The sequence below is a fragment of the Topomyia yanbarensis genome, chromosome 3 (genome assembly GCF_030247195.1).
Source record: "Topomyia yanbarensis strain Yona2022 chromosome 3, ASM3024719v1, whole genome shotgun sequence".
Lineage (NCBI taxonomy): Eukaryota > Metazoa > Arthropoda > Insecta > Diptera > Culicidae > Topomyia > Topomyia yanbarensis.
The window spans coordinates 116,604,128-116,617,616 of record NC_080672.1 but is presented as its reverse complement, the minus strand read 5'-3'; the positions used below and the strand labels follow the sequence as shown (position 1 = coordinate 116,617,616).

The 13,489-nt window shown below is 41.2% G+C and overlaps 1 protein-coding gene across 6 annotated transcripts in view; it reads right to left on the bottom strand.

Annotated features, from left to right (window-relative positions):
- The window catches only part of LOC131692879 (plectin), a 37,831-nt gene that overhangs the window by 16,808 nt on the left and 7,534 nt on the right, over nt 1-13,489 (bottom strand). For 4 of the 6 annotated variants that reach the window (XM_058980223.1, XM_058980224.1, XM_058980225.1 and 1 more), the window contains exons 2-8: nt 10,101-10,468; nt 9,940-10,055; nt 9,542-9,876; nt 1,672-1,837; nt 1,246-1,586; nt 810-975; nt 667-748 (exon numbers count right to left, since the gene is read on the bottom strand). In XM_058980223.1, coding sequence (XP_058836206.1) covers nt 667-748; nt 810-975; nt 1,246-1,586; nt 1,672-1,837; nt 9,542-9,876; nt 9,940-10,055; nt 10,101-10,468 — 1,574 coding nt within the window. Of the gene's footprint in view, nt 1-666; nt 749-809; nt 976-1,245; nt 1,587-1,671; nt 1,838-9,541; nt 9,877-9,939; nt 10,056-10,100; nt 10,469-10,536; nt 10,775-13,489 lie in introns of those variants that run through there. The other 2 variants (XM_058980228.1, XM_058980227.1) reach the window with 2 other exon arrangements.

The window sequence follows — 13,489 nt, the reverse complement described above, 5'->3', positions numbered from 1 at the left end:
CACTGCACACAGCCCTAGAGGGCAGGCCAATAGAATTCGTTGGCTTTCGAAGGGAACCAGAGACGAGCGGTTCAGTCACGTTACCAGCCAGAAGGTTAAAAAATTTCCTATTTATAATTGTTCTGTACTATTAGCAATTCTATTTGAGCTGAAAATTATTCGAAGATTTACTACTAATTACTGACGGCATAGACAAGGTTGATAGTGAAAAAGGTGGTGAGTAAAAAGCTCATGGATAAACTATTGAGAACGCCAAAGAATCTTTTCAGTTTTCTCATTGTTCATTATTTGGCTAGTTCAACTGTGTGCTTGAGCAAGATTGGCATAAATTTTGTTGCTAATAATTTTCTATGCATAGATAGCAGCTACAATCTTTCACACAGCCGAGTGCGAAGCCGCGTATGCGAATATGTTCAATGATTGTATGGGGGAAATAGCATGAGTATAGCAACTAGATGCAAAACGCAGGAAAATAATCATAAGTAGCGCTAAACACAATTCGTTTGTGATGTGGATGGAACAAACCACTGATTTTAATAGTTTCAACTCGCATGTATGCTCGTTTGGTGGGTTTCAATAGCTTACCCATGGATATTAACTAAGCGTTCTAAATTGACCAACAACACATGATGCTGAAGCGGATACGAATGAAAAGTTGAAACTCACCATGCTTGCCTTCCATGTCAGAAATAATTTTCGCCAGCTCTTTGGACGGCCTAGTTTCCTTGTTCAATTCGCCTAATGTTAGCTACAATATATTAAGTAATCCTTTAAATATTGCTATTAACTGTTGAACAAACATTTAATACCTCTTTCTCCAAAGAAGCAACTTCATCAGCAAGCTTCAAGTTCTCACGTTTGGAGTGAAGTAGATCAGAATCAGCACGATCCAACCGCTGCCGTAGTGAGGTGATTTCGGCATTCAAGCGAGAAACCTCCACTTTGGACTGACGCTCCGTTCGTTCTAGCTGCAATCTGTGAAGATGGCATGAAATGGCACCGTACGACATTATTTACCGAACACTTGATCGATGTTGGATCAGATCGGACTAAGTGACAGTTTATTGATTTCGAGAAGAACGTGTTTAAAGTTTGAATGCCTGCATGCTTTACGTTATCATTCGCAATTGTTTTATACGGTAATTCTTGCTTATGACAACATTTTGCAAATCTGGTTAAAGTATCTCACTTCTTGAGATTTTACTACATAGTCCGCTCTGGCCTAACACCGACGACTCTCTTTACCTCAACGATGTGATCTCCTGTTCTAAAGATTGTTTCTCCGCACTAGCCTGATTCAAATCAGACATGAAGATTGCCATTTTGTTCTTTAGTTCCAGTTTCAGTTCATCGAGTTGCGAGTTTTTCTGGCTAATTTCCCGCTTGTAGTCCGACTCGATGCGCTTCATGCGTTCCAATTCTAGTTGAAGTTTAGTAGCTTGTTCCCACTGGCTGCTCAAATCTCCGCCCAGTTGATCTACCTGAAAAGTATAACGTCTTTCGGCATTAGACCGTTCCTCTCCAATTCGCTTTGTCATTTCGTGCTGAATCTCCCGAACTCGCTCATGTTGACGTTCCAATTCATCCTATAATAAAGCAGAGAGTTTTACTATTTACTGATATACGGGAAAAATAAACCATCACGAATTGAACTAAGCGGGTAAACCATACCTTTAATCGACGTATTTCAATTTCTGCCTGATTCCGCTCAAATGCAACGTGTTCAATCATATCACGACTTCTCTGCGACTTGTTAAAGTTGTTAGCCTCGGAATCCTTTAGCTGGTCAATTGTCAACTGGAGCTTACGGACGGTTTCTTCCAAACTTTGTTTATCCCTGAATTTCAGGAGTGATAATAGTGATAATAATAACACAGGATTACAAAATTTGGGGTAATTACATTAAGCCAGAAAACGATGTTTACTTAATCAATGTTGCATCACTAAAACGAGAACAATGCTTTTTTTCTTGTACAAAGAATCGTTTTGAATTGAAGATTTTTTTTAAAAAAACGACAGTTTGCAGTTATCCGATCGGCATGGTAGATTTACAGTTCGAAAGATAATGAAATGGTCTTTCCAAAAAAGTACAATATGTGAAGATCAAATATGAATCTATTGAGGTTCCAAGCGACTCATACAGAAAGGTATGTTCATAGCAAACCACTGCTCTTGCCCAGAACCTGATTCTTCCTCGGTACTACTTTACGGCATTACTTTGGGGAGGGGTTTTTATGTTCATAGCACCCACTCTAATTCTACTACTTAGTAATTAGTTCCTTCAGTTGGGTTACAGCCCTACTCCTCGACGCACCACCAGTTCTCCACCATCCACACAGACTGGCAATTTCTGCATGGCAGTCGGAAAGCTGGCAGTGAGTCGAGACTTAGTGCTCCTGCCCTACGAAGACAATCTGGGCGGCAAACTTCAGATTGTCTAATTCACCGAGCCCTTGGGCTCCCTTATGCCATTCAGCACCACTACTCGGATCCCTTGTGTCAGTTAGCACCGCAACTCCCTTTTCGCACCATTTACTCGTTGAGTTCCCGACTTGTTCGTGAACTACTCGGTCTAGTCCCTGATGATGGACCTAGGCTACTTCGACGGCCCGGTGAGAGAAGTTCTCCCAAAACCGAGACAACCAGCCAGGTGTCGAGGTCAGTTCGGCGATTCCGGTGGAGCAGGGCGTCTGGTTCGCTGGTGCTCCGCAGCTGGTATTCCCCGGCGGTGAATCTAGCTTACGCCGATGGAGAGTTCCCCGGCGAAGGAAGTTCTTCCGATACCGATTCTTCTTTGGTTTTATCACCACAATGTCTTGAGGCCTTTGGCTCCCTCTCGTTCCATTTCGCTCAACTTCCCTGGTGAGATATTCATCTCCCACCCTTACTTGTTTGTGAACTACTCGGTAAAGTCTCCGACGATGCACCTAGCCTACTCCGACGGAGAATTCCCCGGCGACAGAGGCTCTCCCGAAGCTGAGCGGTAGATTTCTCCCGTTACCGATGTTCATTTCCGTGAGCCATTTAGCTCCTCGCTTCGTCCCGATCTACTCGATCTAGTCCCCGGCGATGAAGCTAGCCTGCTCAACAGGCCAGCCAGTAGGTGCTGAGGTCTATCCAGCGATTCCGGGTGGAGCATAGCTTCCGGTTCACTGACGCCCCAGCGACCCGCTGCTAGCTATTCGACGCGGTCTATTCGGTCTAATCCTCGGGGGTGGATCTAACCTACTTACGAGTTACCCAGTAGGGTGTTGAGGTCGGTTCGGCGATTCCGGTGAAGCTGGACGTCCGATTCACTGGCGCTCCGACGACACAAACCCGGTTCTGTGTCGCGTACTGCTCAACTGGTTCCCGGTGGTGGAACTAGTCTACACCGTAAGAGAGTTCCCCGGCGGCGGAATTTCTCTCGAAACCCGATTTGTGGCTTCTTGTTGGTGCAGCTCGGAGAGTCTGCGTCAAATGGAAGTTCACCTCTCCATGCTTCCTATGCACCCAAGCCGACACATTTGGGATGAGTCGGTGGATCCACCTTCCTTTCTCCGTGTTGTCCCACTGCTGCTGCCATTTAACCAACGAGTCCGCTCGAACCAGTCTCCTTTCATTACGTGCATTTCTCCGCTATTGTTCTGTAAGAACTCGCGACTCATACGGCCATCAGCCGGAATGTCCTGCTCAGCTTTTCACGGTTCCACTTGGTTTTCAGCGCAGCACCCCAGACAGGAACCCCATATCGGAGTATCGATGACGAAACAGTAGATAGCAGAAGTGTCGTGCTGCTTCTCGGGCCGCCGACGTTTGGCATGATTCTCGCTATTGCGTTCGTTGCCTTCGCCGGCTTTTCACAGGCGTAGTAAACGTGGTTGTTGAAGCTGAACCGGTCGTGGATTATCACTCTCAATTGCTTCAGTCCCAGCTTCGATGCAATCTCGTGCCCTCCGACGTCGATCTGCGTCCGCTGAACCGATTTGTAGTTGCTGACCAACAACATCTTCGTCTTGTGGCGAGCTAGTTGCAGCTTAACATCGTTCATCCAGCTCTCGATCGCGTCTATTGTCTCCGTCACCGACACCTCCACTTCTTCAAGGGTCTCACCCAGTTAGTGACACGTCGTCCGCGAAACCCACGATTTTCACTTTTCTGGGCAGCCGCAGTGCTAGGACCCCATCGTACATCCCGTTCCAATGAGTTGGACCGAGAATGGAGCCCTGAGGAACATCCGCTGTGACTCGCATTGACTTCTGCCCTTCGTAAAGCAGCAATCTGTTCTGGAAGTAGCTCTTCAGGATGTGGCATAGATCGGGAACCCTCATTCTGTGGAGCGCTGCAGCGATGGCTTCCCAGCTGGCACTGTTGAATGCGTTCTTGGCATCTATCGTGACCACAGCGCAGTATCGATCTCCTCTTCGCTTCTGTATAGATGCCTTCTCAGCACAATCGAGCACTGTTCGAATTGCATCCACTGTCGATGCTCCTTTGCGGAATCCGAACTGCATCTTGGACAGTCCGCGCTTACCTTCCGTGAATTTCGTCAACCTGCTAAGGATGATCCTTTCCAGGAGTTTTCCGAGTGTATCCAGTAGACGTATGGGCCTGTACAAGGCCGAATCGCCAGGTGTTTTCCCTGGCTTTGGCAGCAACACCAGTCTCTGGACCTTCCACATTTCGGGGAAGTTGCCCTCATTTAGACACTTCTGCAGCACCATCCTGAACATGTCTGGATATGCCAGGATCGCACCTTTATGCACCACGTTTGGTATTCCATCCGGACTGGGGGCTTTCTTTTATTTCAGGCGCTTCGATGCTTCTGTGAGCTCGTCGTTAGTCACTTGCCATTCGTCCGTGTTTGTTCCTTCTATAGTTGGATCGTGTTTCGGGAAAAGATCCTCGACGATTATCTTCAGCACATTTCGACTGGCGTCGTCGAACCCTTTATTTTCACCATCATGACTCGATACGCGTCGCCCCAGGGATTGGCGGCTACTTCTCGGCACAGCTTCTTGTGGCAATCTGACTTGCTAAGTCTGATCTCCCGTTTTAAAGCGGCTCTAGCTGCCCGAAACGCTGCCTTGCGCTCTTCTCTATCTGGTTCCGATATCGCTCTCTGAGCCTGCCTTCTGGGTCTGAGACAAGCAGCGCGTACCATGTTAAGCGTCTAGTTTTACCAGTAAGCTGGACGCCGTTTGTTGCGTGGTTCCAGCTTTCGCGGCATTGTGGCTTCACAAGCCGTCACAATCCTTGTTATGTCAGCCGCATCCACGTTCTCGGTCCCGTCATTCAGCCAAAGTGCCTCAACGAAGAGGTCTTTGTTGAAGGTTTCTGTCTTCCACTTTCTCTCACCGGTCATCCTTCTCCGTACTGCAGCAGGGTTCCGTTGATCGATACGGTAGCGAATCTCCTGGTGGTCGCTATGGGTATACTTCTCGCATACTCTCCGATCCATGTTCACCGTCAGTGAAGGACTACATAATGTGACGTCGATGATGGACTCTCTCCCGTCTCTCCGAAATGTGCTAACATTTCATTGCGCAGTCGGACGTCTAACTTCGCTAGGTCTTCCTGCAGGATATACCCTCTTGTGTTGGTTACTCTACTGCCCTACTCCACAGCCCAGGCGTTGAAGTCACCACCAATGACTACCGGCTTCCGACCAATCAACTGCTCGGTTAACTGCTCCAGTATTAGGCTAAACTGCTCTACAGTCCACCTTGGAGGTGCGTACCAGCTGCACACGAAGACGCCGTTGATTTTGGCGTATGAGCGTTCTGTCACTTCTTGAATGGGGAATCTGTCCATAACCTGTATCGTAGCTGTTCCCGTTCTATCCGCCACCCAATTACCGTTATCGGAGGGGACGTGATACGGCTCTGCAATCAAAGCGACATCACGCATTGTTTCTTTCATAGACAGCCACTGGAGTTGCTGTGGAATCAGATTTATCTGGATTATCTACATTATCGTTGGCCTGCAATCGCCTTCTTATAGGCAGGGCATTAAAGGCCACCCGTATGATGGTCGTTTCCGTGCGCTGTGGTGCAAAGCAAGCACTTCGGCCTCTGCGTACAATCTCTCGCAAGATGGCCCCGTCTTCCCGCATTTCCAGCACATCCCGGATCTATCCGGGCCTTTGCAAGCCCCTGCCAAATGTCCAAAGCCCAAACACTTGAGGAATTTGTCCGCTTGGTTATTCACTCATGGGGCGGCTCTCAATGGGTGTGTGTGTATTTATGTATATATGTATGTATGTGTCAAACAATCTCACCGATTCTTCTCAGAGATGACTGAATTGATTTGCACAAAGTCTCAAATGAAAGGAACAGCGATCCCATTAACTGCTATTGAATTTCTAATTGATCTAATTGATTCCGGCTTCCGAATTACAGGGTAATGAAGACGAACACGCAGCAAATCCCGATTTCAACGTAAACTGCGATGAATGTAAAAAGGTGATTTATTTTTTGCAAAATGTGAAATTTTTTCCAAAATATGGCCACAACTGCTTGAATTTGTAGTTCTAGGTCACTAACAGTCATTCAAAGTCTCTTTGGCCATATTGGCCATCATCGACGGTTCCGAAAGCCCCGGTGGAAGTATTCAAATTCAGAATAACAGTTCCATCGATTCCTCAGTGATGACTGGACCGATTTAACCAAACTTAGTCTCAAATGAACGGTGTTGTGTCCCCAAAAACTGTTATTAAATTTTATTTCAATCCGACTTCCGGTTGCGGAGTTACGGGTTGTGGAGTGTGGTCACTGAGAAAACTCCTATTCAAACCGATACCGTGATGAATGCAAAAAAAGTTTTTTGTTTTTGCTCAAATGAGAGCCAAACATTTTGCAGTTTAAGTTCTAAGATGACCATCGTTCAAAATTAAGAAAATCTCACATCAGTTTTTCGGAGATGGTTGGGCCGATTTTCACAAATTAGTCTCAAATGAAAGGTATATTATTCCTATAGACCGCCATGAAATTTCGTATGGATTGCTTATATGGTTCCGGAAATAGAGAATGAGTCGTCCGGTCACATAAGAAATTCCAATATAAGCCGGAACTAAAAATTTGATTTTAAAGGGGGGTCCTATGAAATTTCAGAAGTCGAATTTTTGATACAAAATGTCATTAAAATGCATAAAACGTTGAAATTTTATGTTATCCTGAAAAAATATTTTTGAATGTATTCCTTGTTTTGACGTGAGTCTTGTTTTTTTCCTTTTTCAAAGATTGTTAGGAACGTGTCCACTGGAAAACAGACAGGGAAAGAATGACCGGAACCGGTGAGAATGAAGAAACGGTGAAAATTCACCAATTATTGGAAACACTGAGAAATGATATGTCCTCAAGCAGAAATCGAATCTGCGATCTTCCAATCTCTAGTTGGGTGCGTTAACCACTCCGCCATCGAGGAAATTTGATGATGCCATCACATATTCCCGACAGTATCGTGATCACCGTCACAACCTCTAACACCTACTAATTGACCTAACGATCCCCAATGTCTCCTATAAGCAAGATCATCACCTCTCCTCCTCCGTCCATCATGATCTGTTTTAGGTCCAACTAACATTCACATTAAATCACTTGCGGTGCGTTTGTGAAAATGGAATTGTATATCTATGTCTTCAAATGTGCGCAATGTGTGACATCCATGACAGATTTCAAATTTTTCAGTTGTTCCACAATTTCGAGTGGGTTAATAGCCGTCCGGTTTTAATGTGGCTAGTACTACCAATACTACCCACGTTATCCGCCGGCCATGTTCCCTGACGGAAAGTAGAAGCAATAATTTTTGCAATGTTTTTTTGCGAATAGGATTATAAACAAAAAAAGATAGGTGAATACTAAAATATAAGTGTCAAACAAATACAAACGCTTTAACGATGAAAATGTTTAGTACGGTGTGCCACCAATTCCTATCGCGAGGAAATAGAAAGGAGAATCAGTGCGAAACGGTCTAAAAATAGCAAGCTGAAAATATTTTTATTGAAATCAAAGTTATAGCTAGTATTTTTACGAAGCGAGAGATTTTAAAAATAAAATACCCCAATACCCCCAATATTCTACAGGAGATTAACGCAACATTTGATTCCGGAGATTATATTTAGTTCAATTTGTTTAATGATACTTGGAGTAAAAGAATTCTTACGATTTTTCCGTTTTCTCATTGTGCACAGGTTACACAACTAACACACATTGAACGTGGTCTGTGCCTGGTACCCCCAAATCAACATCTTTGTCAACCCTTGTTTTCCAAAAACCATCCAATTTCTTTCAAAATACTCGAGATAAGAAAAAATATGCGGCAATGAAAGTTGTGTATTTTGGCGATTGGAACTAGATCAGCAAACATGTAAAACCCATAGAAATAATATTGGAAAATGATATTTAATAAAATTATTTTAGAGGTCATCCAAATATATAAGTATTTCAAGAAGAGATTTACTATACTCAGCTAAGATATTTGCGAAAGTGTTTTTCAGTACATTGCCAAAAATCAATTGAAAAATTTCACTTTAATCACTAATAAGATAGTACCATATCACATACCGTTCTTTTGTTGATAAGTATTCCGAGAACACTATTGGCGCAAACTCAGTCGTCTCAACGTAAATTTGCGTTACAATATTTTTCGAAAATTGTTAGATTACGAAAATACACCAATGTTTAAATATATAAAAAGTTGCTCAATTTGATGATATAAAACTTTCTACAGAACATGTCGAACTTATCAAGATGATATTTAAAAAGTGTTATCAATGAATTGGTTTTAGGAAAGTTGGTAAATATATCACAACCTCATATGAAAAAGAATTATGATGTCCACAAATTTCTCCGATGACATCATTGAACCAAATTTATTTATTGATATGAATAGCATAGTTTTGCAAAAAATACTGTTAACTTCTCCAAATCCGATAATGTAGAGTTTTACCATATTTCTTCAATTTACGCTTGATAATTAGAGATAACTAAATCAGACCAAACCTTCATAGAAACTAGTCTGATTGAATTAAATTCCATAATTTCCACTACGATGAAAGTCTTCCTTTTGAAATTTTATGTTCAAGGTAATTCTATTTATGAAAACCTTGGTTTTACTTTCACAGCTGCAAATGCCAAACCATCAAATTGCAAACAAATTTAACTATGAAGACAAATTTGAACGTTTGGTAAAGCAAAATAATATGTTGCAATTTGTCCAAAATCCATTTTACGTTAGTTTTGTCGTTCAGAATATAATTCCTATTTTCTTTGCACGAGAATTACCAACATTTAACAACTGAGAGAATTGTTTAGGGTTGTATTCGTATTCCTACAAAGATGTAAGCTGAACGATTAATTTTGTAATTTGAAACATGATAACATCAGTCAACAAAATAAAAACAAACTGTTTAATTATGCAGACCAAAATTTTCTTTCAAAAGAAAGCATCAAATAAATAAATTAATGAATTATTCAAGTTTTTTCTGCTAAATGGGCATATTTCTCTCAACTGCAATGACTCTAATTCCAAATTTAAAGTAAGTCATTTAAATTTAACTTACCTTTGCAAATTTTCCACTTGTTTCCGATAAATGTCCGCGCAACCAGCATCACTTGAGCCGTGTACCAGTTTGCGTTTATTTTCTTCATTTTCGTTGAACAATTTCTTCAAATCGATCTGCGATTGCGCCAGCTGGGCTTCCAGTTCACTGATTCGGGACTCAAACACAATATTCGGACCGGACAGTTGTCTATTCGTCCGTAACCGATCTGGGTCTAAATCTTCGCTCTCGGAGGAATCCAACTGATATAGTGCTTTTGTGCGAGCCCGATCGGTAAGGGCTTCATTCTCCGAAACGACATCCTTAACTTTCTTCAGCAAAGTCGAAAGTTCCTCCTACATTGAAAAATTGACTAGTAAATATTTGGTAGTGGTGAAATGAGAAACATCGAATCATACCCTACAATATTGAGATTCTTTCTCTAGCTGTTCAATGTAATTTTCTTGTTTCTCGATAAACCCGAGTAGTTCTGGAGGTGGTTGTGTCACTTCAAGATTCTGCGAAACGCTGCAAACTATTTAGAAGGTTATTTTGGTACTTAAAAGAATGAGTTTTTTACCTGATGGCGCCGGTTGCAAGCTGGCCATCGAAGTGGTTGGCTTTAGAGTAGATCCTACATCTTTATTCAAATAACTAAATCTTCTAGCGCGGGTCACTCCGGAGCCGTATCGTGATACTGTACCAGGACTGAAGTACTTTGATACCTCAGTGATGGCAGGCCTCTCAACGGTTGATTGTTCCGAGGCTTCCGATTTGGCATCATCGACTCCACGATAGTAAATAGATGTTGCTACTTTGCTAGGTTCGTAAGCCTCAGTCAAAAGAAACTTGAGTCGATTCACTGCTTCGTGGTAGGCGTAATCGGTAAAATCGAATGTTTTCTTTTTGTACAATGGAGTATCGATTTTATCTGCTCCGGAAAGCCTTCTGAAACGACATAATGATTATGATCAAATTATGGCTAATCAACAAATGAGGTTAGTCTTTATACTAACTCAGACTTTCTTGCATTTTCAGAACTCATAATAATCTAGTATCACAAGAAAACTTTTTATACTTATTCTATAAAAATCGGAACACACGCGATCTGTTCGCTCTTTACTGTCTGTACCGACGAAAAATTAAAACTGTTTGGGTACCGTCAACAATGATCGACTTATTTCAGTTACCCTTAACAACACCCTATACATGTGGGGGTGAAACATATTCTTGCACATGTCCTTCATGCATAAGTTTCAGTTTCGTATATTTCCCTCCCTATTCATTTTCTGTTATGCGTGTCCGCTCGACCCCTATTTTTTGGAAAACTAGGACGCTATTAACGAGACTGAATAGTATGATACTGCGTATATAACGAACCACGTGTCATTAAAAAAAACCTTCCACAAGTTCAAGCGTATGTACTTTGGAATAGGGACATTGGATTACAACCACGTGTTGATGATCAACAAACGTTACAGTAATGGCTCAATCTTTGGCGATGTTGCGAACTGGGAGTAAGATGGACATGTTAAGGATATACTCAAATATAACACAGTAAAAGCATGTTTTTGTCAACATGTAATACTCTATGTAGTAGCAAATACAAATTTGTATTTGGTAGTAGTTCCATATGTTGGTTTTCGAATATCCAGAGGAATTATGTTACAAAAATTAATAAGTATCTTCTTTAAAGAAATCGAAAACGATTAAATGTTTGCACTTTTTTCAGTCTGCGCGTGAAACGGACATATGGTGAGGTAAGATGGACATTAGACTGCCCAGAAAATAAAAGAATTTTTGAAAACTCAGTCGGCCCAGCCCTTAGTCGATTCCTAGTTGCACCAGGAGTATTTGCACCAAATTTGAAGCAAATCGGTTAAGTCTAGCTACTGAACCAACGTACCTGAAGTTTGTATAGGATTTTTCGACAATTTATATGGAGAAAACTCACTGCCATTGGTAACATCAATTCCTCGATTTCACACAGTCAGAGTATAGGACCTGCACGAAGTCGTCTATATTTTCCAAGTTCTATGACTTCCTTATTTAGCCTTGGTCGCGTTAACGTGGTACATCCTGCAGTCTACTGCATGTCAAGTTTCAGCTAGCTGACCGGATCTTCACGTTTGACAGCTAGATTTTCATGTCTATACGCGAAACATTCCTCTAATGATGAATGAATAGAATTAATATAGACTGTCTTGCCACATATATTTGAAAAGTTTGCACTTACTCACGCATAAATCAACTTTCCTTTTATTTTTCACGAAGATGAAGCTTAAGAGTTGCATTATCGAAACAAAGGAAAAAATCCGCGAAGCAACTGTACACGTTCAACAGTATTCAAGGCTTACTGAGTGTTTCATATTTCAAGGACATTCCTAATGATAGAGTACACCAACAATATAATTGTATTTTTAATGTGCAGCCCGTTCGTCTTTCCCACAGTTTCCCTAAATCTGTAACTGCGAGTTGAGGGAGAAGTGAGTAGGTGTCGTCGAAGCGTTCGTATCATAGGTTGTTTTCTCTTCATTGTCGGGATATTTATATTTTGGTTTGATGTAATTGAGATTATTCCAATTCTTTCAAACGAACAAAATTTCAACGAAAACTTATGTGTCTTATAATGACCAGAATTCGCACAATTCGTTTAATTATACACTCAGGTTTTTTTACGCGGGGGATACAGACCGCGTAAATTTCAAAATCCGCGTAAATGAAAACCGCGTAAATTTCAAAATCCGCGTAAATGAAGACCGCGTAAATTTAAGAATCCGCGTTAATGGGAACCTCGTTAATGGATACCGCGTAATTTAGAAAATCCGCGTAAATGAAAACCGAGTAAATTTCAAAAACCGCGTAAATGAAAACCGCGTGAATTTCAAAATCCGCGTAAACGAAAACCGCGTAAATTTCAAAATCCGCGTAGAAGCAAACCGTGTAAAAATACCGCGCAGCAAAACCGCGTAAAAAAAGAGTGTACATTTTATTATTTATTTTGATTTATTATCTACAGGCACAAAAATAATGTTTGGTTGAATCAACATGTTGTTTGTTGAAAGTAATACAAGTTTTTGGTCGAACCAAATACAAATTTACATATTTATATTTGGTCGAACCAACAATGATATTTCGTCGTACAATCGTATTTGGTTGAATCGGCTTTGGCAACAAAGCAGAATCACTTGTGCGTGGTTTTGAGTTCGTTCGTGAATTCAATATACTAAAATTTAAGTTGAACTTACCTAATTTAGAGTATACCTCAAACAACTGAAAGGTACCTTTCTACGGAAGACCTCGACTGAGTCGAATCTCTAGTTTTGTTTTTGACAACACTAATAAGTGCGAAAGCGACGCACAAATCAAAAGTAAGTTAAAATAACTTATTCTTTGGGTTGTTTTATTTTTCTGTGTAGTGACGGTTGATTGGAATACAAGACAAATCGTTTAAAATGTAAATATAATAAAAATTTAGAGCAGGAAGTTGGTGCGATTGTTTCATGTTATTTTTTAATGGCTGGATATAAATTACCATAATATTATATATTTATGTTCTGGAAGTGTGAAAGTATTGCATGTATCCATTTGATACATGGATGTATTCGCGCTGAACTTATTGTATATGAAAGCAATTTCAGAATGTACGTGTAGAAACAGGCATTCTTGAAATGGGTCGTTAGATTTACAGTAGAGTTATCACCTTTCATCTCAGAGGCTAAACATGTTTACATCTATAAATATATCAGTAAATAGATAAAGACAAGTTTCTTCCATAAAAACACTGCCGGTCAGTGGGAGATGGATTGTATAATATAATGTATAATGATGTATAATTGATATGAGAAACATGGCGAATGTGGTGATTACATTACAAATCACAAATTATTACTACGATTGTAGAATTAACATTTATTCCGGGTTGATAGTCATGGGTGCGTGTCAACTGACCAAGGTTCTACAGTTGGC